This window comes from Rhamphochromis sp. 'chilingali', assembly GCF_963969265.1.
Source record: "Rhamphochromis sp. 'chilingali' genome assembly, chromosome: 10".
Lineage (NCBI taxonomy): Eukaryota > Metazoa > Chordata > Actinopteri > Cichliformes > Cichlidae > Rhamphochromis > Rhamphochromis sp. 'chilingali'.
The window spans coordinates 19,264,801-19,288,392 of NC_137937.1; the positions used below are offsets into that span (position 1 = coordinate 19,264,801).

The 23,592-nt window shown below is 42.0% G+C and overlaps 1 protein-coding gene across 2 annotated transcripts in view; it reads right to left on the reverse strand.

Annotated features, from left to right (window-relative positions):
- The window catches only part of pip5k1bb (phosphatidylinositol-4-phosphate 5-kinase, type I, beta b), a 32,382-nt gene extending 8,790 nt beyond the window's left edge, over window positions 1-23,592 (reverse strand). Inside the window, exons 1-7 of one of the 2 annotated variants that reach the window (XM_080893262.1) lie at window positions 23,395-23,592; window positions 13,450-13,542; window positions 13,287-13,349; window positions 12,655-12,785; window positions 9,528-9,645; window positions 7,369-7,521; window positions 5,912-6,211 (exon numbers count right to left, since the gene is read on the reverse strand). In XM_080893262.1, the coding sequence (XP_080749388.1) occupies window positions 5,912-6,211; window positions 7,369-7,521; window positions 9,528-9,645; window positions 12,655-12,785; window positions 13,287-13,349 (765 nt within the window). In that variant the 5' untranslated portion in view covers window positions 13,450-13,542; window positions 23,395-23,592. Of the gene's footprint in view, window positions 1-5,911; window positions 6,212-7,368; window positions 7,522-9,527; window positions 9,646-12,654; window positions 12,786-13,286; window positions 13,350-13,449; window positions 13,546-23,394 lie in introns of both variants that reach the window. The other variant, XM_080893261.1, reaches the window with a different exon arrangement.

Consider the following 23,592-nt stretch of genomic DNA (forward strand, 5'->3'; position numbering starts at 1 on the left):
TTGTGTGTTATTTATGCAAAATTTCTCCTTGTATTTTTTAATCTGACTTATTCTGAGGGGCATACCGGTACAGTCTTTAGTTCCTGCTTTCAAACACAACCGTTCTTGTCTCATAGTGAAAGTAATAATAATACTGCTCTAAAGCTCCCGTGAGACGCCAGTTTTGTCATAGCAAAGCTTAATCCTCAACAAAATTCGATTTTTCTCATCATAGTCTAGCCTAAAGCGCTCCTCCACCCATTCAGCTCTGAGCCAGTAGAGCCGCCCGACTTTGCACTAATACATCAATAATACACAAATACATGTGTTCCCTATTCATTGAGCAAGCTGAAGCACTTTTTCCAAGTATACACCGACTACGAGTCCAGTTCAAGAACGCTTGGTTTGTCGCAGAAGTCGTGATGGGGCAGAAAGGAACAAACACCAACCCGCCACCTGAGGAGGTCACAAAAGCCACAACTCAAATCCCGCAACACACTGTCAGTGTTGGTAATTTAAGATCTTTTCTTCACAATGGGTAAAAAAACGGTATGAAATGACACAATAAAAACTGAAAAAAGGGCTTGATTCAGAAAATGGCCTTGATTAGAAAGAAATCTAATTTAACTTTACCCTTCGAATGATTCAAACATAACACATTGTGATCTGAAACTTTAAAAAGAAAAGTCCCACAGGGGTGTAAAGTAGGGCGTAATGTTTTCATATTCGTACTGCTCTCCATGACGTCACGACGCCACGCAACGAGTGGCTTCAATGACTGCTGACAAAACGGCTGTAAGAGCAACACACTTCCTGACCCGAGTGATCAACTGAGCTTCCCTCTCTGTAATATTTGTTTTCACTTGTCTACCACACTCTGCTGTATTCTTCCTATTTTCCACTGACCTGTTAATTCCACAAACAACATTATTTTCCATATAATGGTTAATTTAATGGCTAAAAATAAAGAGAAAATAGATGAAATTTGCTCTCTGTGCCCCAAAACACTTTAATCACATTAATCAACCAGTCGACAGCCAGAAGGGAATCAATGTCTAACCAGAATAATTGCAGACAATCACATTTAATTCACCTGTTAATAGAAAAAAGAAAAACATCTATTTTTTTACCCTGTATTTCCACACAGCGGTCATTATAATTCAAAATTACTCCCATTACAATCCATCTATCACATGTTCATGCCTGCATTGCACTAAATCTTTCCATTTCTATCCTTGTTGGTGTCTGAAATTCAAAAGCTTGGATTTTAAAATACACTTGCACCCGCTTTATTAGGTACACCTGTTTATCTTCTTGTTAACAAACATATCTAATCAGCCAATTAGATTCCTGTGACTCAGTGCTTTCAGGAGCTGAGGCATGGCGGAGACGACAAGCTAAAGTTCAAAGTGAGCATCAGAATGGCGAAGAAAAGCGATTAAGTGACTTTGAACTTGACATGGTTGCTGGTGCCAGACAGGCTGGGCAGAGTTTTTTTGGAAACTGCTGATCTGCTGGGATTTGCCTGCACAACCATCTATAGGGCTCACAGTGAATGGTCAGAAAGAGAAAAAATATCCAGCGAGCGGCAACTGTGTGATGCCATCATGTCAATATGGACCAAAATGCCCAAGAAATGTTTCCAGCACCTTTGTGAATCTATGCTATTCTATGGCACTTCTGAAGGCATACAGGGGGCCAAACCAGTACTAGCAAGTGTATCTAATAAAGTGGCCAAAAGTGTATATTTCTTAATGCTTTTTTGGCCTGAGTTGCCCACAAGATGACAAAGTGTTGACAGCCAAGCATGTGTTGTGAAGAAAAGTCTCCTAACAGCTTGATTTCATCTTCAGCATCACAGTCATTATGTTTGCCTCACTGCACAGTCACTGTAATGTGACAGCAATGCTCTTCACCACGCACACACACACACACACCCACCCACCCACCCACCCAGAGTCAGACTGGTAGATGCACACACACTCTACAATAAACCCTCTCTGTCTCACTCTCTCTGTAGAGTAGAGTTCAGCATGAATTATTAATGCCTCGTGTTGTTTTGGCATTTGGGGGAGTATCAGGGGAGCTGGAGAGTAATGGAGAGGAGAGACTTAAGAAGAGAGCACATTTCTCGTATCGGTTATTTCTGAAATGTCACAAGCATTGCTCAAACACCATTTCTTCTTTTAACTAAACTGACTTTCCACATTCCCACATTCCCTGCAGGATCTGGAAAAACAGCTGAACATTACTTTTTTTATCATAGCTATTAAAGGACAACTCTTTCTTCCACTTCCTCGTTCCCTCCAAAGCCCCCTATGCCCCCTGTTGCTTAGCTTCTGCCGACCCTTACTCTGCGTTCTGGTCCGCAGCCTCTCCTGCGGTGACGGGGTTAGCTGCTTACTCATGGAAATGGACAGAGATTCTGCTTAGAGGGCACTTTGCTTCCCGCTTAGGAGGCAAACGCAGGAAGCCATGACAATAAACTATACAGCACAGTCTCTGTAACAGCTGCTGCAAAACAGTCCAACTTGCATACACCATATAGGTTTTATAAACTATATACATTAATTTTATACACACACAGACAGCCAGTGCATCTCTGTTGTACTTTGAGCTTGTGAACTGCTTGCGTGCGCTGCCAGGTTAAACATTAAGAAATCACTGAATTAGCCAGAAGGGAGGATGTCGGTGTCAGTGTGCTTAAGAAAACAGAACTTTGAGGAAGTCAACACACTGGTTAATGATAATGAGAAACACTCTAACCTGAGGAGATTACATAAGGCTCTGAGTTTATGGTAGCCTGACTGTAAGTCAACATCACAAGACCCAGATTTACCGCAAAACTCGAGATAATGTTTGACTTAAAAGGAGGGAAAGCAAGAGGTGATCACACCTGTTCATGCAGCAATCCTGTAAGAGGAATCAATTTCCCCTAAAGAGGAACAAAAAACTACAAACTAATGCAGCAAAAGATTTTCTGTAAAACTGAGCTACCCATGTCATTACTTGTTTTCTGAGTATACAGAAATTAGAGGACACAGATTGTGTTACATAATAGGCTGATTTAAACACACAGCATCCCACTATTCATTAGCTTTAATTCTTTCAATAAAAACATCATGTTTGTTTCCTCTTCTTCCAAATAAAAAACTGAATCATTTACCTGAAGTTTGGTGTAAGGGAAGTCATTAAGTTGTTAGCTATATGGAGCCTCACGAGGTTGCCAGGTCTGGCAGGTTGGCACGACTCAGCAGGAACTTTGCCAGGAAGTCTTTCTTTTGCTGTTCCCTGAACTCATCTGATGTACCCATCAACACTTGCTGTAACATCCAGGTCTATTTCCAGGTTAAATACAGCAGGCTGTTAACATTTTTTTTCCCCCCAAAAACAACGATTGAGGTCTAGATTTTCTGCACTTTGAAATGGCCCTTAAAAACATAAGTGGGCAATTAACTTTCCCAAGAGACCACATGACAAGCTGGGGCTGTTGTGAAGCGACACACCAAAAAGCCCAACTCAATTTTACTTATTAATTTTCTTTCTTTATAAAGTGCTACTAGAAAGAGTCGTCATTACAGTTAGACGATGAAAATGTGACACAGTAAAAACGTCAACATTTAATCACCATTTACTCAACATTCCCCAAAACAACTGTGAACTGTATGCGCATATTTTTGCACAAGACTTAACTTTATACAAAATACTGTTGCCATCTTGCTTGTAGGTAAATGAATTAATCTGTGTTTTTTTATTTCTTTTTTTTTTTTCCAGTGCAGTAAAACTAGCTGGCTTTGGTCTTAAATAAGTGCATTAAAATCATCAGATTCAGTGTCTAAAGTTGAAATGTGAAGGACAGTCACAGCGACAGCAAATGCAAGATCTGCCTTCTATTCTGCATCTGAGAGCTCTGGAAAGTCTGTGCCTTTCTTCTCATAATGCTCTTGACTTTCTGGTCTGAGGTCCCATACTCTTTCCCCAGGCTGAGCCACCTGACAGCTGTGTGGTAGCCTATGTCACCATATTTAGTTTCATGTTCCTTCAAAAGTGCAAAAAACAGTTCAGCGTTCTCGCCCCCAATTAACTCTATTAGTTATGAACATGGTTAATTTTTAGCACCAAGTTACACACCTCCTGCTGTATCGTACAATGCTAACATATGAATTTCAGTTCTGGGTTCAGTTCAGTTACTTCTGTCTAAATCTGCCTTCAATCATTTTTAAAGTGTCCAAATCTGAAATTTGTCAGATTTGGACATAACGTCTGCCAGTTATCTGTGAACAAATCACTCCCTGTTACAGTCCCTTTCACTAAGGTCATTCCTGCCAGCTCCTCTGTAATATACTTGGGATTTACCTAAAATAATAAGTAACTGGCCTGTGTAATTGTCACTGGGTGGGATTGACACAGCCCTCACCCAGAGCCAAAGAGAAACACTCAAAATCATCTCTGTGTGTTTAGTCTCAGAATGGCGATTCAAATTGTACTCCTCAAACACACAAATGAGCTCTCCACAAGCAAAGCACACAGTCTTACCTCTGACCTCAGTAAATACATACTTACATACATGTCTTGTTAAAAAAAAACTCTACACCCTGAAACTGTCTTTTTATTTTATTTTTAGTGCGAGCTGACATTTACATATCGTATCATATCTCTCATAAGTGTTTCCACGAACATGTTCACAGTGAAGCTCCATTTGTTTGCACACATGTACATATATAGATTTTTAAAAAAAACAAACAACAAAACCCCAAAGGTGACTTTAAAATAAAAGCACAACTAACTAGAGGCTGTCCGATGCCCAGGTCTGCTCTAACCTGATTATCTAGCGTTTGATCATGGTGTATAAATAGCTTCACAAATATGCCACCTCTCTGTGTTTAGAAAGGGTATTTTCCAAATGGAAACTTCTGCTGTAACCGACAATGAGCCAAAGGTTATGTATGCTTAGTGCTTTATTAGGGTCTTAATTCAACATTTCAGAAAGCTCTAATGTAAAAAAGCTTAATATACAGCCATTTGTTTTATGAGTTTATGGTGCACAACGCCTGAATTGTTGCCTTGGGAGGGGAACAGAGGCTGCAGACATCAGTACCACTTAAGTTTTGTGTCTTTTGCTTTTTAAAACCTAGAGGCTTCTTATTTAATCACAGCTATGGCCCACAAATCTGAAAATTTACTGTATACGATCCATCAGGCTCCATGACTAGCAACAATTCTTCCTAACTAATGTAATGCAGACAGACAAAGGGATATGAAAGGATGAAGTTTATGTGTTTGCAGCATAACGTTTTCTTTTTTTAAAGATTTGGTGAATCGCCAGAGCACAGCTCATGTCTCTTATTAAGCTCAAACTATCCTCCTTCAGTTGAACAATTTCACGGTGTCTGCATTAATACAGAGAAGAATGTGAGCCTTTAGATTGGAAGACTATCTTTGGACAGGGCTCTGAGTCTCACGCTACCAGGATCATGCCTTAATCACATTCAGTGTTTGGAGAGCTGTCACGTAGTGAAACATAGCCGTGCAAGGAAACAAGAACAGAGACCCGAGGCAAACTGAAAGTTTAGCTGAACACATTGTCTTTCTCTCTGTGGCAAAGACAAGGAAAATTCTCTTTTCAAAATATTTCGTCCCATCTAGGATACGCACTTATTATCCCAAAGCAGTATATAATGTGATTAAGTTACAAGGATGCATGTTGCTGGTGTTAGAATACATACCAACCCTTTAAAAAGATATATTTTCTCACTAGACTAAGATTTCCAGCTTGAAAGGATTTCACCAGGAAAGCGCCGTGCTATGAAACCAAAATGAGATCATCCTAGACTTCCTTATTTGTTGTAGGGAACAATAGAGAGCTTCCTGTCATGATACGACTGCCATTTCAAAGCCAGTCTGTGAGAAGAACATCCATAAAACTACCTACCCGACAGTCTCTCTGCAGAGTCTTCATGAGGTTGTTGTACGTCTCGGTGTCAAAGTAAAGCCCCTCCTCGTGCATGTCTTGAAAGTCCAAGTCTTTGTAGGTCGGACAGGCCTTCTCTCTCTCTTTCCTGGACGCTCGTCTCTTATAGGTGGATCCCTTCAGGTCGTATTTGTAGTGCATTTTGACAGAGCGAGGCAACACATTGTTCATCACCACCAATCGGATGTTGATGCCTCCAGACTGGATGCAGTACAGGCCGTAAAACTTGGGAAGCAAAGTGCGTGGATTCTGGTTCAAGTTCTGTGAATTTAGAGAAAGCACAGGGGTCGCAACGACGTTGACTTTTGTAGACTGGGTGCATTTTTTAAAAGATATATTAATGTGTGGGATAAAAGGAAGCAGTTTGGTAACTAATTTGTGCATGGTCAGAATTATATTGCAGATAACTGTGACGTACCTACCCCAGATAAGGAGCTCTGTTAGTGTTTGTAGATAGAGCTATAAATTGTGGACCATCTGTTTAGTATTTATACTACTATAAAAAAATCTGTAGCTCCGCTGATTTAAAAAAAAATAAAAAATAGACCTTTGCAGAGGACTTTAAACTTGTGCAAAGAGCAAACTTCTGTGTCAGACATATCTGATTTTCATGCCAAGAAGAGTGCTGAGTCTTCTGTTACGGCTCAGAGCACAGCAGTTTTCAGTGGAATGGCACATAGTGCCCAGTGAGCGTGCTTTTCGATTTTGCTATAACATTCAAGGAGTTGTCCAAACTGTCTCCCAAAGTTAGACTACTGAGGGAAAACATTCAATAGACAACTCAAAATTTTGTGAGTGTATTTTTTTTTCCACATTAACAAAGTCTTGGCTCAACACCTTCAATTCTTGCCGGATATGGTTCCCTGCGACTTTACCTTCTTCTCCAAAAAGAAAACATTCAAGTGAAGGGTTGCCGTTTTGACACAGTGGATCAGATCTAAAACACACTACTGGAGCACAAGTTTAAGTGGTCAGAACAGCACTTCTATGAAAGGATATATCTAAAAATAGCAAGCGGTGAATAGAAGTGGCGAATTGCTGCAGAAGAGGACTAACTGGAAGGGGAAGACTGCGTATGGTTTAAACTCCATATGTGGAAAACTTGGCACCATGTACACTCCATGCTTCACTGATGTCAAGCAGAATGTGGATGCAATAAATAAAAACATGAATAACAAAATGAACTGATCAAATTTTGGACTTTTATCTATGCAACTGCCACTGTCCTCAGTCAAGTTGAATTGCTATTCAGGCTCCTAGTGCAGGAGCTAAAGGGCATTTTCACTCCATCTCATTTTTGCCTCTGACGCATCTCATGAGTAATCACTCATTTAACACCGAGCGGGTTTTAGACACCAATCAGCAACAATTTTCACATGCCATCACGAACTGTAATGAAGTAACATTAAACTTCTCACCATGTAGTATCCAGGTAGCAGCCTCTGGAGAAACTTGGCCTCCTTGTGCTGAACGGTTTTAATGATGAACTCATCGTCGCTGGTCAGGTAGAAGAGAGAGCCGCTGGCCCCGGGGTTGACCAGCTCAATCAGAGGCTCGTTTACCAGGGAGTACTGAGGAAGAGAGCCATAAACATTTCATATCTAATACATCAAATTCACAAATCAACTCTTTATGGTATAGCTTTGCACGCAGCAGAGCAGGAAACAGAGGTCCCTCGGCTGGTGCCACAAAATTGGAGGGCCGCTTTTGTAATGAAAAATCAGCCCCAAAGTCTACAGTTGTTCACATGCTTATCGGAGAAAGCTGTCTACATTTGTTTTATTGTTCCATTAATGCCAGCTCTGCTTCACATCAGTCTACTGTTTATCTGTTTGTCAAACTTTATAGGCGCCCACGGACATGTGAATCTTCCTGCTAAGAAACGAGAGCCTCTGTCCCGCAGTGCCCATCTACATACAAGAACCCGCAAGACTGTAGAGAAGCGTTAGATATTAATCAGTGCATTATGAGAGCCACATTTTCAAAAGAGAGAAACACTGGAGGCATCCACTCTCCCTCTCCAGAGACTCTTCCACTTGATGACCATCCACAGTCATGTTGCGTTACCAGCACAAACACATCCACACTTTATTGCATTTGCACTGAGGCTGGCTGTGTATGCGTGTCCACATTCTCTCTTAATTAGACACCGCAGTGTGGCCTCCGCCTGAATGAATTCATCATCACCTCAAGGACATCAGTCATTAGCACTACTCCTCAACGCTGGCGGGCCTTATGCCATCAACCCTCTTCGGCCTTGAAATAACTTTTTAATCTCCGACTCTCTTCTGGAGCTTTTTGTCTCTCATTTATGCAGAAAAGAATCTGGCCATCAAAAGGAACAATGTAGCCTGATGGGTTTAGGAAAGACTTCGAGGCATAAGGAACGCAGGAAGATGCCGCCACAGCAGGATAAAGGTCAGAGGAAATCACACCTTTTTGAAATCTAATTTTATTTATATACAGGTAGAGTATCAATTTAGCATTAAATTAGAACTGTCAAGCGTTTGAAATGAACACCAAAGACTTCAGCCAGGGAATATTTTCACAGACAAAAACACGTGCAAACGAGCAAAAACAAAAACATGAATCACACAAAATGCTTCTGTCTAAATGTCAAAATGTGCACCTGTGAGTCTGCATGTGTGAGGATTACAGCTGTGCTAATGAGGGCACATGCTCTGTCATTATTAGCTCCAGTATCTCCACCACCCCAATGTTTTGCCTTGACTTCACCCTCCTGGGGACTGCAGCATTACTGAACCTATTGGATTCTACATTAGTCAGCATTTAGTTGGTGGAAAGAAATTCCAGACAGACAAAAATAACGAGGAATTCTCTCTTCTTTATCAGACTTACAACTGATTATCTATGTCAGTTTGTGACGTGTGCATGTAAGAACCAGGTGAATCTCGCTGTAACACAGGAAATCTCAGCCTGTGTGGTTGTTTCTTTGGCTGCCCACTCCTCCTACACAACCAGGGAGATGACAAATCAAACTTGGCATGTAGAACATCTTAAAAATGCATCTACGTCATTACGTAGACTGGCAACCGCCTAGCAACAGCCTTAAAATGATGCGATTTCAGCATTTATGCCCCTGTAACACCTTACGTTGAATGTGAAGTTATAGCACCTAGCAAGCAGTTAGCTGAGCTTTGCATCGAGGCTGGAACAGGTAAAAAATCAAAATCCAATGTCATAGATCTCACCAATTTATAAAAATGATCTCTGTTTAATCTCATAAACAGCAGTGAGTTTATGCGGGTTATGTGCAGGGAAATACTGGGCAGGCAGTCAGTGACAGGAAGTGACTCAGCATATTTTCTTAAATCTCCTTTTTTTTTTTCCCTTTAAGTCTTGAAAGCAAAAACTTAAAATGACCTTTTTTTACCCCCTTGAATAGGACCAGCAGGTTAATTTCAGTTGCTGTGCTGAGAAATGAGAGTGCACTAGATTTGCTTCCTGCGGCATGGCTCCATACAAATGAGGTGGTGATCCAGACGGAGCTGAGGTCTGGATTATGAGCATGAACACAAATAATGACCTGCAAGGTCTGCCAGGTTTTTAGTCTTACCAGGTAGTCATCTGGCTTGATGCCGAACAGATCTCTGAAGTAGCGGAAGGCCAGCGGGGCGTACGTCTTGAAGCGGAAGTCAGGATAGTGATGTGCTGGAGTCAGGTTGCTTCCCTCACTGGTAATATTTGACCAAGACAAGATGAGACAAACACACAAACGGGTATATTAGATACATCTTTCAACACTAACTGACATGAAATTTAAAAAAGAAGCTTTAACATTACAAAAGGAAACATGTTAGTGTCAGTAACACAGATGCATTCTCGCGCCCCCTGGAAAACTGGCACTACCGCGGGAAATGAACACCAGCACCTAATCTTTGTGCCTGGTATCTACGCTATTGACTCTGGGTAATTTTATCAGAGGGCCCTTGTATTTTCTTCCATTCCTGCTTGAACAGGCTTCAGTAAGTCCTCTATGGGAACCCAGATCCACCAGCATTGTGCTAACAGAGATAGGTCTGTATAGAGTTCTTCGCCTGGAGACTGAAGATGGCTCTAATTACTGGATCGAACAATACCAAATAAAAAACATGCACTTCAGCTCAAATGGGGAGAAAATGGCTCAAATAAAAAGGTTTAAAACCAAACAAAATGAGACACAATAACCTGCATGTTTTTTTTGTTTTTTGCCAAGCGTGGAGTGGGAGACGTTTCCAGACGGGCTTCGACAAAGGCTGACCCTGTTTCTAACTAACCTAACCCATAATCCTGTAAGCACATTGGATAAGGGTAGCGTGAGTCAGCCGTCGAGTCTTTTTTTAAAGCTAAACTTTCATTGGAATCAGTTTTGTAGTTGCAGAAATAGGTTAATAAAGGTTTTGTTTCCCAGGGCACCTCTAAATCTGGTTACTTGGAAGCTGCTCTGGGTAGAGAGGCCCTTTTGTTGTTCCCTGCGTGTGCTATATTCAATGACACGGAGGCAAGGCGCAGGTGTAACACTATATCTGTGATCACGCAACAATGGCATTTGAATGGTTTGTTTAGTGCGCGAGGACAACGGGAATCATTTGCCACTGATTGAGAGTCTACTTAAAAGAAAAAAAACATTAAGCAACACAAGCGCCCGGAAAAATTTCAGTCTAATCAGGGATTCATCTCCCTCTCTGTGTCCGCGTGAGTCTGCGGAAAGGTGTGAGACAAACTGAAAATTAAGCGTGTGGGAGTCAAAGCGACATCTCCGTTTCCATCGTTTAGTCACTTGTTCAGGGTAGTCCTGCGGTGGGAGGAAAGAGAAGGGTTTGTGTGCTATTACAGAACAGAAGATAAATGCTGAGGGAAAGCAGAAAGAATAAAATAGGAAACTGTTATGTCAGAATAAAGATGTAAGACATTCATTTTCTCCCCTCACTCATTACACTCTGTTTGTTCTGTCTTGTGTAATTTTATTTTCTTCCTAACAACATGGCCTAGATTCTTTCTCCCCCTGTGAAAAAGGTGGCCCTGGAGACTGCCACCACTTTCATTTTAATTCAAACTTGGGCTGGATGAAACAAGCCTCATTTTAAACCAATTGTCGCTCGTCATTTTGCGCTTCAGAGCCTCAGCTAGTGTTGCCAACTCCTCAGTAAGGAAAATCGCTATTGGTTGTCCTAAAAGTCGCTAGAAGTCGCTAAATGATGTCATCGCTTAATTTGCATAATTGGTCATGCTAATCTAAATTGTAACCTATGTTGTTGGAGAGAGAAATAACATCGTGGAAGAGACATAAAGTGAGTAAAAACCGTCCTAAATGCATTTAGAGTTTATTTAGAACTACAAATTAAATTTCTTTTAGCAATTATTGTTTTTTTTTATGTCACAATTCCAGCCCTGCTTCTTTACCCGGGCTTGGACCGGCAAAAGTGACCCGAAATAGGCACTCTGGTGGAGTTACTTTGTGTGTGTGTTTATAAGTAGTTTTAAACCTTGTGATCCACAAAACAGCATAAGAGTAAAAGAGTAAAAGAAGAACTGACTGCGTTACAGCACCCGCTGCTTGTTGAGAGTAAAAGCGATACGCGCTTTCACGTCTGTTTTTAGCGACTTTTTTTTAGAAAAAAAGTCGCTAAGGGGTCTGAAAACTCGCTAAATATAGCAACAAAGTCGCTAAGTTGGCAACACTGGTCTCAGCGAGAGATGTGGAGTTTTCATCAAAGTCTTGAAAGTCATCAGGGCCTTTATCAGTCAAACACAACAAGAGCTTTGTTTGGCTGTTGCTGAGGAGCAGGACTGGTGTGCGTGCCAGAAGGAGGTTTGCATAAACCATGCCCAGTTTGCATATCCTGGTGCAGCATCTCTAAGGTAAACCACAAAGTACATCCTGATAGGACTGTAATTCTCCTCCTGACGTCCAAGGGTTAAACACAACATTGAATGACCTTGGATGTATTTACACTGGGATGGACAAACAGCAACTAATAGACATCTTTTGCTCAGCTGCTCCTGATTTAATTTGTTTTTGTAGTTCCTCTACAGCTCTAAAAGAAAACAAAAACTGATAAAGTATGTGCCGCAGCATCAGCTGTGTGTTAATAAACCATATGTGTGGACATAAGGCAACACTTTCGATGAATTCCTCGTCCTGCTTTAGATTATATAAAGCATTTCTTTGAGCTGATGATGTAATTTTGAAGATAGCTCAGCGGCGCGCCGCCGTACGTTTTGCTCTGTGGCAGTTAAGAGGCACACAGTAAGCTGATTCCACAGTTCTTGGCAAGATAATCCACTAGAATAGTTTTATCCCTGCGTCATGACTTAGACTAGCAAAACTGTTGATAAATGATGACGCTGGCAGTTTGAGGTGGTACCACATTTTCTTTGGAGTGGATTTCGAGCGCATGTAGTTTCCACCGAGCGGGATTAATAACAGCGGTTAATGTTTTTCATTCGAGATCCAAACATATAATATTTGCGGAGGCCGTCCAGGCGAAGCGTGCCCTTCACTCACTTCCCATTCATTCATTCACAGCCAACCTACACACAGTCTGTTTTTACGAAGCAGCTCTCCTATTCACCAAGTCCTGCAGATAAATAACCTTGAGCTTACGCGACAAGGACGCAAACCTTCAACGCACAAAAACACATATGCTGAGAGAGTGTTTCCGTGAATGTAACACTGTGGATGTGCGTGTGGGATCACTGACCTGGGCAGAAAGACACTCTCCACCACATAGAAGTCTTGCATAAGAACATCTCTGTCAGGCTTGGAGGTGAGGTTTCCCACTGTATAGCCAATACCAAGCTGAATGGCTCCCTTTAACGCCGAGGATGTGGTCTGGATGGGAAATTCGAAAAGAAAATATCACATTAGTCTAGCCGTGGCACACTTGCTCCCTTGTTTACCCTTTGATTTGATTTGAAATATGAGAATTTCCACACAAACACATCCAACTGCACTTGCAGACTTGGACACAAATCCAGTTTGTGTTTTTATTGCATGACACCTCTAAAACATATTTCCCCAAACCTGAACAGAGGTAGCTAGTATAAAGAAATGCATTATGGGTGAATCTTAAAAAAAAGAAAAGAGAGAGATGTTTCCATAAGGAGTGACGTCTACAGTACAAGAAAGAAAACAAATGTACCCAGCACTTGACTGACTGCTGGCAGCTGGCTGTGGGAGGGTCACGACATAATGTGCTGCAGAAGGAGTTAAGGGACTCGAGTGGCTCAGAAGCAAAAGCTGACTCTAAACAGCAGCATTTCCAAGTAAATGTTAAGGGATCGTGCTCATATTCATCATAACATGAAAATGTTACCAAACACACTCCTTTACCTTCTTGTAGGTTTTCTCTGAGCTCCGATTCCCTCCTGTCCCATTTTCTGTGGCCGTAGACATCTAAAAGTGACACAAAGTCATTCAGGCAACAAACTATAACACCGTAATTCTTGTCAATTGTCGTATCACTCTAAAATTTACTGAGCAGTCAAAAGCATACCTTGCTTAATGAAAAGCTGTGCCTGACGAGCAGCAATCAGGGCAGCAGCTCTTGATTGTCAGGCTGAGCAATCATCAGGAGTTGTCACAGGACCTTCTGTAAGAGAACGGGTGCCCAGTAAGTTACTATAAAATATTTTTAAAAAGGCACTGACATTGCATTAAAGTAAGTGAATCTTGCTGATTCTGCTAATCTCCACCTGATAAAAAAGGCACTTTAACTCTGATAGTCACTCCTGACTCATGAGATGTACATCTGTGTTTTGTAATAAACATCAGAGTTCTGCTCGAGTGCCGTGTTGGAGAAACAGTCCTTTCCTGCCTGTCACTTCAACACCTCACAAATCACAGCGTGCAGATACAGAAATCTTGTTACACTTTAATATAATCGCCGGCTTCTCTGTTTTCATATTGCCTCCATATTCAAGACTTTGTACGTGCAGAACAACACCTCATAAAGGAGTGGAGCTGCACAGCGTGTCACTGCCCGGCTTACAGCTCATCCAAGTCCTCCCTGAGCCACAAAGCACCAGTCTGTCTTGTTTCTACGTATGCTCTCCATGAATTTTCCACTCCTCCTTAAAATGTGTCTGTTTTTCTCCACTAACACTCCCAGAGAAAATGAGACAGAGTGGCGTAAGTCATTTAAATGTTGCCTCAGGACACACTGAGAAGAAGTGAGGAGTAAGAGCACTTGCAAAAGTTGGACTTTGACAAGCTCTCGCAAGGCTGCAGTCACCACATCACCTGCATATAAATGCGCCTGCTGTTACTGGAGCTTTGAGTATCGCACAATGTCTTGCTGCCCTCATGCCCTGCAGTCACCTGTTTTGTGACCAGCTGTCACATCATCATCACATCATCGCCATGCAGTGGAACACTAATTGAAAAAGTCTTGTTTGTGTTTGGTTCTTGCAAAGTAAAATCCTCGCAATATGTTGCACCTTTGTTGGAAATAGTCTCCAAATGGAGTAAGGTGCACTTGGACGAAAATACGCTCACACGCAGAGATTCAGATATTGAGAGTGTAGCAGACACTCAGCTCTTATCTCCAGACTGGCTCCTAATCTGCACACCAGCTTCTCTGTTGCTATAAACACATAAGAGACAAAAGCACAGACCACAGAGACCATCCTGGCTAGAGGCTTACTCGGTCTTATTCTGCCTCTGTGAATCATTCATAGCTTTTATATCACCTTAAAAACAATTTCCTTCCTTACGAAAAGGACACGAGCACATTCGCTCACACAACAAACCCAATATGGTTTTTTGTGCGAGCTCCTGTTTTTTGTAAAGCTCACGTCTGTCATAAAATCCTGTTATTGATCTCGAGCCTCGTCAGTCAGTGTAATGAGGTGTTGATCCACCTGAGCCTTTACACTATGTGCCCTGAGCCTGAGGAATGTTAATAAGCCCGTAGGCAGGCCTGTCTGGCTCTCAGCTCAGCACCGGCCTGAGTGTCAGTGTCAAAATGAATTGTGCGGACCTCTCTTTCGCTCTCTCTCTCGCGCTCCAGCCACCTCTCCCTCACCTGACCCCACAACCCAGCTGGTACTCTAACAGACTGCTTCGAGAACAATCCACGAGAGGCCCGCAGCTGCAGTGAACAACAGCAGGTCTCTTGTTCACCTCTCAACAAAAGAGAGGCAGACAGATGGTCGGTAAAAATGAACGGAGGATCCTAATCAGGAGCGTCTCACCGCTGTCAAACACTCCCATCCCATGGTAAATGCCACTCACACAGGACTCTAACGAGGAAAACAAGAGTACACTGTACACGTGTAACACAATACCTCGTGTTTCACAATTACATTAGACGACCTCGCTAACACAAAAACGCAGCTTTGTTAAATCAATGCCTCTGGTAGACAGTGGATGTGGATATTTGTGGTCTTGGGCGAGAACCAAATGGGGAAAGTGATCCAACGGGTCAATAAAAAGGAAACTTAGTACATGAAAGCCTGAGTCTGAATGGAAAACTCACACAGGCGTGTGCATAGGGAGTTGATATTTCGATGCCTTTGTGAAAAAGCAAGTAAGGTCAAAGATAGCCTATGTTACGATAAGACTTTGCAATGACCTGAAGAAAATTCCTAAGCAATGCAGGAAATGTCATTCCAGGATCAGCTTTCAACAACTTGATAAACTAAACGCAGACATTAAAGCCATTTAGTAAAACATTAAACTTTTTCCCTGACTTACCACAACTTCATTATGAAACGTTACTTTTCGAGCACCGTGTCCTTCCCTTCTTGTGAAGCTTTTTTTGTTTTTGTTTTTCTTTCTAAAACTTTGCATTTACCTCTCATCTCTCCCTGAGCCTCACTGTACGTAAACAACTCCATTCCCACTCGTCCCTACAGCCTTGTCAGAAACTCTACCACCCTTCAAACAAACACACTTGAGTGCAGATCAAACACTGGCTCTCATGCCGTATCTCCTCCGCGGCTTCGGGGTTATTGCCAAGGCTGCCATTCTGCCCCTGTGGAAGTCAAATAGCCACTCTGCAGCCAAGGCAGTCCTTGAAAGGAAAATATGTTGCAGAGAGCAGACGTGGGCTGTCTGGTATGATGATTATGCAGATTGAATAAATCTAAGCTGTCAAAAACTCAAAGTAGCTGTGCTAATATTCCCTCAATGATCCCAGCGGGCAAACCAGTAGTAATAATAAAGGCAGTGGTCAGGCAGATCAATCAACACATCATTAACCATGCTACGGAAATTATACTCTCTTCAAAATGATCTATATCTACCAGTGCCCTTCAGTAGAATAGCTAGGCTAAAATTAGGACAATCTGGATCACAATCTTTTTCAAAACCATCTGACTATGACTTCAAGGCTGTGAGGTATTCAGTCAACAAGGCTCCCACAGTCTCCATCTCCAGAGATATCACATATGGGTTCCTTTTGCTCTGCTTCAGTCCCCGGATACTATTGGATTACTGCTGCAGATTGGAGACATAATGGAAAATCAATAGCAGAGCAGCAATGCTGAGCTTCAAGGACTGGGCTGCTGGGCTTTCATGACCCATGCAATCCCACAACTCAGATGTTAGATAAGCACCGAGATCTGGATTTGGGTGGATACAATCAAGAAGATGCACGGGGAGCCAGCTTAGTCAGCCTGAAGGGGATCAGCTTCATCAACTTAAATGCTCTCATCCTTCACAGAAACTCGGGATGTAGGGCATTCAAAAAATATATACTCAATATTCCCAATAAATACACAGAGAAAAGGCTCATTGTCTGTATGCATCTGTCATGTGGGGCAGTGATCATTATACTTTTGATACCAGTGCTCTTTTGGTGTGTCAGTGTGATTACCTAAGGACTTTGTTTCCCCCATCTTGATACAGTAAGGCAGACAAAGACCATAACAGCAAGGAAGAACTACAGTTTAGCATGTATAGATACATATAGGTTTTCTGGTCCAATGCACAGCCACACACACACACACACACACACACACACACACACAAATACAACAGAAGAAGCCATTATAAAAGAAGCCAGGTATCATTTTGACCTGTTTTTGGCACGTTGTGTTCCATATTTTACGACGTGCTCTGGAGGTACGTTTCTTTTCATCTTTGCTCAGATGTAAAAGCTGTGATGCTGCTTCAGAGTAGTGTTTGTCCCTGAACACCAGGCACTATGCAGCACTGCAGAGCTTTCCAAGTGTTTGCGTATGTGTGCAGCAGGAAGGCTACATGATGAAATCAGACTAAAACGGCAGCCCACAAAGATGGCCGACAGGCTGGAGTAAGATACAGGTAGGCTACGTGACTTTTGATGGCAAAAGTGGCCAAAAAGCGTGGCTAAATGAAAAGACACAGGTCAAGCTGAAAGAAAATATTTCGGTTAATTACTGATATTAAGCCTGTATGTTACCATGAAGGGGCAACCTCCAGGCTGAAAGCCACCATCTCTGAAAACAAGTCGATTGAAATTAAACTTCCATCTTAAAATAATCAGCTGGTACAAAAAAACTGTGACAATACTGACCTGGATCTCCAGAGTTTGTGGTGTTGGTGCCTTTTGGAGCATTTTCAAGGTGAATATCTAAAACTAATATGGCTTAATGTGCTGTTATTTATATTAACAGCACATCAGAAAGTGGGCTCTCCAATTTTTTTACTCTTTTTAAAAATGTTTTTGATGTCTTTACACTAATTTGCAAGTACAGGTATTGATGGCTGTGTGATGCACCACAATACAGTCTATAGGTGGAACTTGCTAACATTAGCTGATAACTGAGCACTGCAGTCTCCTGTTAAAACATGGTCACCTGGGGTTCAAAACAACCAGGACTGATTGATAAAATGTGCTGACATTTTAAAAACAGCACTCCACTACCCAACGAAGAAAGCCATAGTGGCTATGGCCATCTTTTAGATACAGTCTATAGTAAACATGTGCATAATGTATTAGATGTTGATGGAAAGTAAACACTGAACACTGAGGTCTATTCATGAGGTTTACACTGATAAAGTTACCAGAAGAGCTTGTTTGGATTACAAAATAACAAACACCGATCTGTTTTAACATCTTCATGCTGCAAGGAGAGCCCTGACACAAGTGTAAAAAATGGGAGCTCCCTTCACTGAAAGCAGCTACCATCAATCACACAAGACGGAGCGTACAGCGTGTACTGAACACAGCATCCTTCTGAATCCTAAAAAAAACATGTTTCAGTGAGCTCGGCAGTGTGCATGTGGGCACAGTGATGTTCCCCTGACCATGCGTTCATCTCTAAACCTACATTTTATTCTGTGGTATTGCATATTAGCATGGTGTTTGACCTTTTGATGACAAGAAATAAAGCAGAAAAGAAGGCGGGTGGGATTACACCTACAGAGTGGCCTTACCTTTGAAATGCAACATGAACAGAAGAAACAAGCTACACGGGGCGAGGGACGTAGGACAAAAGATGGAGGACAGCGAGAGGCAGAGATTCTGAAAAGCTGTCTTGTAAACGTGTAGTCGGGAGTTATATCAAGTTTTATTCTATGTAAACCCCCTTTTCTTGAGAGAAGAGATAAATCTGTGGTAATAAAGTCACAAAAAATGTCTCCATTTCATTATATAAGATAACTTGAGCAAGAGGAAACCCAGGGAGAAGATTCGGTCTATTTGTAATTCAGAGAGCGTCTCGTTCTAGCTCCACTCCGCATGAGAAGCTGTGAGGAGGAGGTCACCCTCTGTGTCCAGTGTGTCACATGATTCGGCTGAGGGCATGGGGGAGGTGGGGAGAAACATAGAGATGAGTTAATGGACAGAAAACAGAGACAATGTTCTTTAAAGACACAGAAGCAGAGACGCTGCTCCGATGGGACGGTACAGTACAGCACGGCTGTACAGAACGTACTACAGCAGGCTTATTATGCTTAACTACCAGTGATAACTAACCACAGCGAGCCTCTGCTCCCAACGTCAAGGCCCATGGATATCGCTACCATATGGAACAGAAACAATAGGAGACAGACTTGCCCATGTCAGTTTTACTAAAGCCTGCACTGTAGTCCAAAGGTCCTCATATTTCCCTTTAAGCCGAGAGAAGCCGTTTTATTACCTATGCATATCACAAACGTAAATGCTCTACTTCTGAGAATCCATAAATGATGTACTTCTCTGAAGTAGACTATCACATGATTAAAAGGGGAGTATATGGCCAGGCCTTTATTGACCTGAAGTCACAGGTTACTAAAAAAATAAATAAATGAATGAATTTAAAAAAAAAAAATAGAAGATTTATACTTTGACGACCGTCTCCATCCTCTCAACTCATTTCTACTTCCTGCCATCTCGCTCTGGCGCTCTAGTGTCCCCCAAATGGGCCTCCGCAAACCTCGTCATTATCAGGGCATGAGAGTGGGAGGGGGCCACAGGGGACTCAGCCGGCCCAAAACAACAACAACAAAACATCACAACCTCCAAATAATCGGAATTCCTGCGATGCTGCCAACGGATCGCTCTGCCAGCAGCCTCCAACCGGCCAACACAACCACTAATGGTTATGCAGTGTAGAAGAACTATGAGCCAATTATGTCTGCAGGTCTCCTTTTTTTCCACTCTTTCAAAAGCTGGTGCTGACGTGCCGCTCGCCCACAGAGATGGGAATTCCCATTTGGAGGTCATTAAGATCAAAACGATAATACCGGGAAGTTCTGCATCTGCTGCAAAGTACATGAAGACACCATCGCGGCGATGATCGCTGACGTTCTTTTAAAGATTGTCTCTGTATTTATAAGTATGAGGTTAGAAAGTCATTTTAAGTTTGTAGTAAGTTTGAGTTGGTCGCAGAAGCTGTGACATCCTGGCTTTTCATCACTAGAACGGCTGCCACTCAGCAGCATCTTTTCATCGTTCTTCAAGCAATAATTACAACACGCTGAACTTCAAACCACTGACTTAGTGGGGAAACAGCAAAAAAACACTAACATGCTTAAAATAAACACATGCATCACATTTATATCCAAATAAGATCCAACACTTCGATCAATTTAAATGGAGGGTTGCACAAAAGAAGCTAATTCAAGGCTATTTAAGTGGTTTAACTAAAAGAGCAACAAGGATGAGGGTGACGATCTGGAGATAACACATTAACGCTTTGAATATTGTGAGGTTTTCTTTCCATTCGGCAAACAACATGTGAATGTAGCTGAACTGTCATGAAATGCAAGTGAAGAGATCTACAGACGCCTTTTTTAGGGCTCCATGCCTAAAATAAATGATCAGATGGTACAATTGATGATGTGTCCCTTTAACTATCAGTTTGACTTATTTCACTTTGTATGAGAAGAGAAAAACTAAACTAAACACTTTTGATGCTGTGGTCTGCCAGACAAACCTGAACATATTTAATAAATTTGAACTTTTCTGTTCCTATCGCATATTCTCTTTGCGGTTTTTCCTCTTTCTTAGTTCCTGTATCTAACAAGTTACCTGGGGAGATGATTACCTCTTTGCTTATAACTCACAAAGTTTAAAGGGTGTGGCACAAAAATAGATAAGAGACTCTAGATTTAATGTTCTCACTGCCGCTGGTGGCCGTCAGTAGCAGGCCTATGTGGTATGTGCTGACACGAGTGGAGCCTGGCCAGTGAATGAGGACAATAAAACAGAACAGAAAGAGAGGGCGAGCCCACACTCTGCTCAGGAGGTCATGCTGGACAGACGTATGGAGCCTAAACCTCCAAATATGACTCGAGTGTGTCTGACTGGCTTGTTTGAAGGACATACATTGTTTTATTCACCGTCATCTGTATTATAGATGGATACCATTTAGCTCATTTTCTCTGTCCGTGTTAACTTCACAACCAAGGAGACTTTTTAAACCCGGAAACTTAGTGCATGTCGGATATTTAGACTCTCAAATGATACCATTATCTGCCTCAAACATGTACAGCCAGACTATACTAAAGATACTTCAGCTCTGGTATTTGGTCACTTTGACCCAGTGTATTAAATTGTTAATTTAGCAATTGATTAACCAAAAAGACCAACCAATAAAAAAAAAAGTAAATAAATTTCCAAACAGAAACTTTGCTTTGTAGTTTTTCTACTGTACTAGAAAAACTACAAAGCAGTTTTAACCCCATGAGGAGCTGAAGGGCAGAATACTGCTCTTCACTACACTTACTTCAGTACTTCACAAGCAACAAAGCAGGAATTAGCTTGGATTTCGCTACAGCGGAGCATTGAGCAGAAGCAAGAAAAGGCTGACATGGTGTCGGATAACCCAAGATGACAAACTCCAGAAAGAAAGCAAACACTCCCGTTATGCTTTCAGCTCGTTGCAACTGGAGCGCAGCATGTTAGACAGCTTCAAAACAGACTGCAGACAATAGTGAGGGAGGATCCTCAGAGAGAAGAGCTAGAATGGCTGTAGTGGGAGGAGAGGTCGCACTGAACACACACAAACATTACCAGGTACCAGATTTCATTTTCACAACACAGTGAGCCTTTTTTTTTCTCTAATCTGAACATGTCACTCAAACCATTATCTGGAATGAGAGCGCTGCAAGCTAATGTTCAGACCACTGACTTATGTAACTGTCTTAATGAGTCTCATATGCCTGTTATTTTGGTCATATCACTACTCGAATCCCATGGTACAGTACGATCACAGTACACACAGTGCTCTTTGACCCATAAATCACAAGACTGAACTTAAAAACCCTACAGCTGGTAATTGTGCTACCTTTTTACACAGGGTGCTCATATATTTGGGAAAAAAAGCTGTATGAGCGCCCTGTGAGGCCCCTCTGCAAACAAGTACCTCTGTTTAATTACTGAAGTAAGAAAGAATCCGGTAAAACTCCAGGGAAAGACACAAAACTGCAGAAAGTCACAGAATCATCAAATATGATTTGTGTTGACAGTTTGGGCTTCGCGGTGCTGAGGCACTTCTGCTGCCACTCAAATGGAAAACATTATGTAATGCACAAATGCTTTTCACTCTTTTCAGTGCAAAGGCAGCAGGCAGCACAGGACAGGAGCACAGGTGTTACTCCCAAGGAGAGAGCAGGGGATTTGCATGAGCCATTTTCCTGTCAAAAATCCTGCGGCAAGCTGGTCAGCCTGGACAAACCCCACCTGTCTCCCAGTCAAATGAAGCAGGAACAGGAAGTTAATGAAGAGATTACACATTTATATATAGATGCTTTGTCTTTGTAGTATAGGCCGGCTTGGAGCTAGTCAGATTTGACTGATTATTCAAATTAGCGTCTAATTTCTGCAATATCTCAAGGACCAATGAGAAGATATTTGAGCAGCATTTGTTGCTTTATGAACCACAACGTGAATAACACCAGAAGCATTTCCAAAAGGAGGAATTTATCATCAACTGCTCCTCATAACCGAGAGAAAACTGCACTCTTATGCTTTCCATGTGATTATTCACAGCAACAAAGCAAAACTCAGTGAAGTCAATCATATATCACGTAAAAAAGAAACTCGTTAGCTGAGCCGCAACTAAACAGTATCTAAAGCAGCCTACAGGTTGTGGCTCTTCTTCTTTTGGACTCTTAAAACTGTTTCACAGTGGTCGCAGCTCAGGCCTTTGGTGTGGAGGCGCATCGGGATGAAAGGGGCTGTCTGTGAGGAGCTCAGCTGCCAAATACCAGCAGAGAAATGTAGCACCTCGCTGTAGAAAGAGCAGTGAGAACGTGACAGATGCTGAGGCGCGGGCCAGCACGTACAGAGAGAAATTTGGTGTTTTGCATGTCAAATGCAGGAAAGGTTCCTGAGAATTGTATCCACGTGCCAGGCCATGAAATGTGGAAATCTAATTGTCGTTCACCAGGCTCTCAAAACACACACAGGAAGTTAAAAAGATCACTTCACCCATTAACTGTCATCACATTTCGAACCACACTTTCCTTGCTCCATCCTCAGTTGCACAACTTCCAACTATGCTTGCCTCATTTCCCATCAAACTGTCTGTTTCTCTGTAAATGTGCAAGCCCAGGCTCACATGTGCAGATACATGAGGGGGGGAAACTTCATTTAATAGAAAACAGCTATAAAATATATATAAAGGAAGACAGAACTGTAGAGCAGCACTCATCTAAATAAAATCAACAAGATTTACATTCAGAGTGAAGGATGGAATTCACCTGATGTCACACGTGAACTTAGCATGAATATGTTAAGAAGATCTAAAATTATGACTCTTTCGGCAGAACATATCTTTTCTTTCTTTTTTTAAACTGAGTTATTCAGAGAAATGACACCTCCACCTCTTTATCAGACAACAAACGGAGCAGCTGGCTGACTCGCACACCTGCAGTTGTTCACCTGTCGTGACAACACCTGAGAACTGACGCTGTGAGACACAATGTCCACAAGGTTGTAAAAGATGTTGGGTGAACATCTGTGTCGGTGGCTACTGTCATTTTGTTTTCGTCTGTACGAATCTTTGGTGTGACGCATCAAACTCACAGTAATCGTCTTCTTCTTCTGCGCAGTCTTGTGGAAATATTCCCGTCTGAGCGGCTGCTGCAGTCTTTACCTTTCTGTTTCTTCAACGCGACTAGCCACCGATACAAAACTGCGGTTTAGAGTAGGACACGCAGCGTTTATTTCCACCGCAGGCTGGCTATGAACTGAGTCCTCCTCCTCTGCCGAGCAGACCTGTGT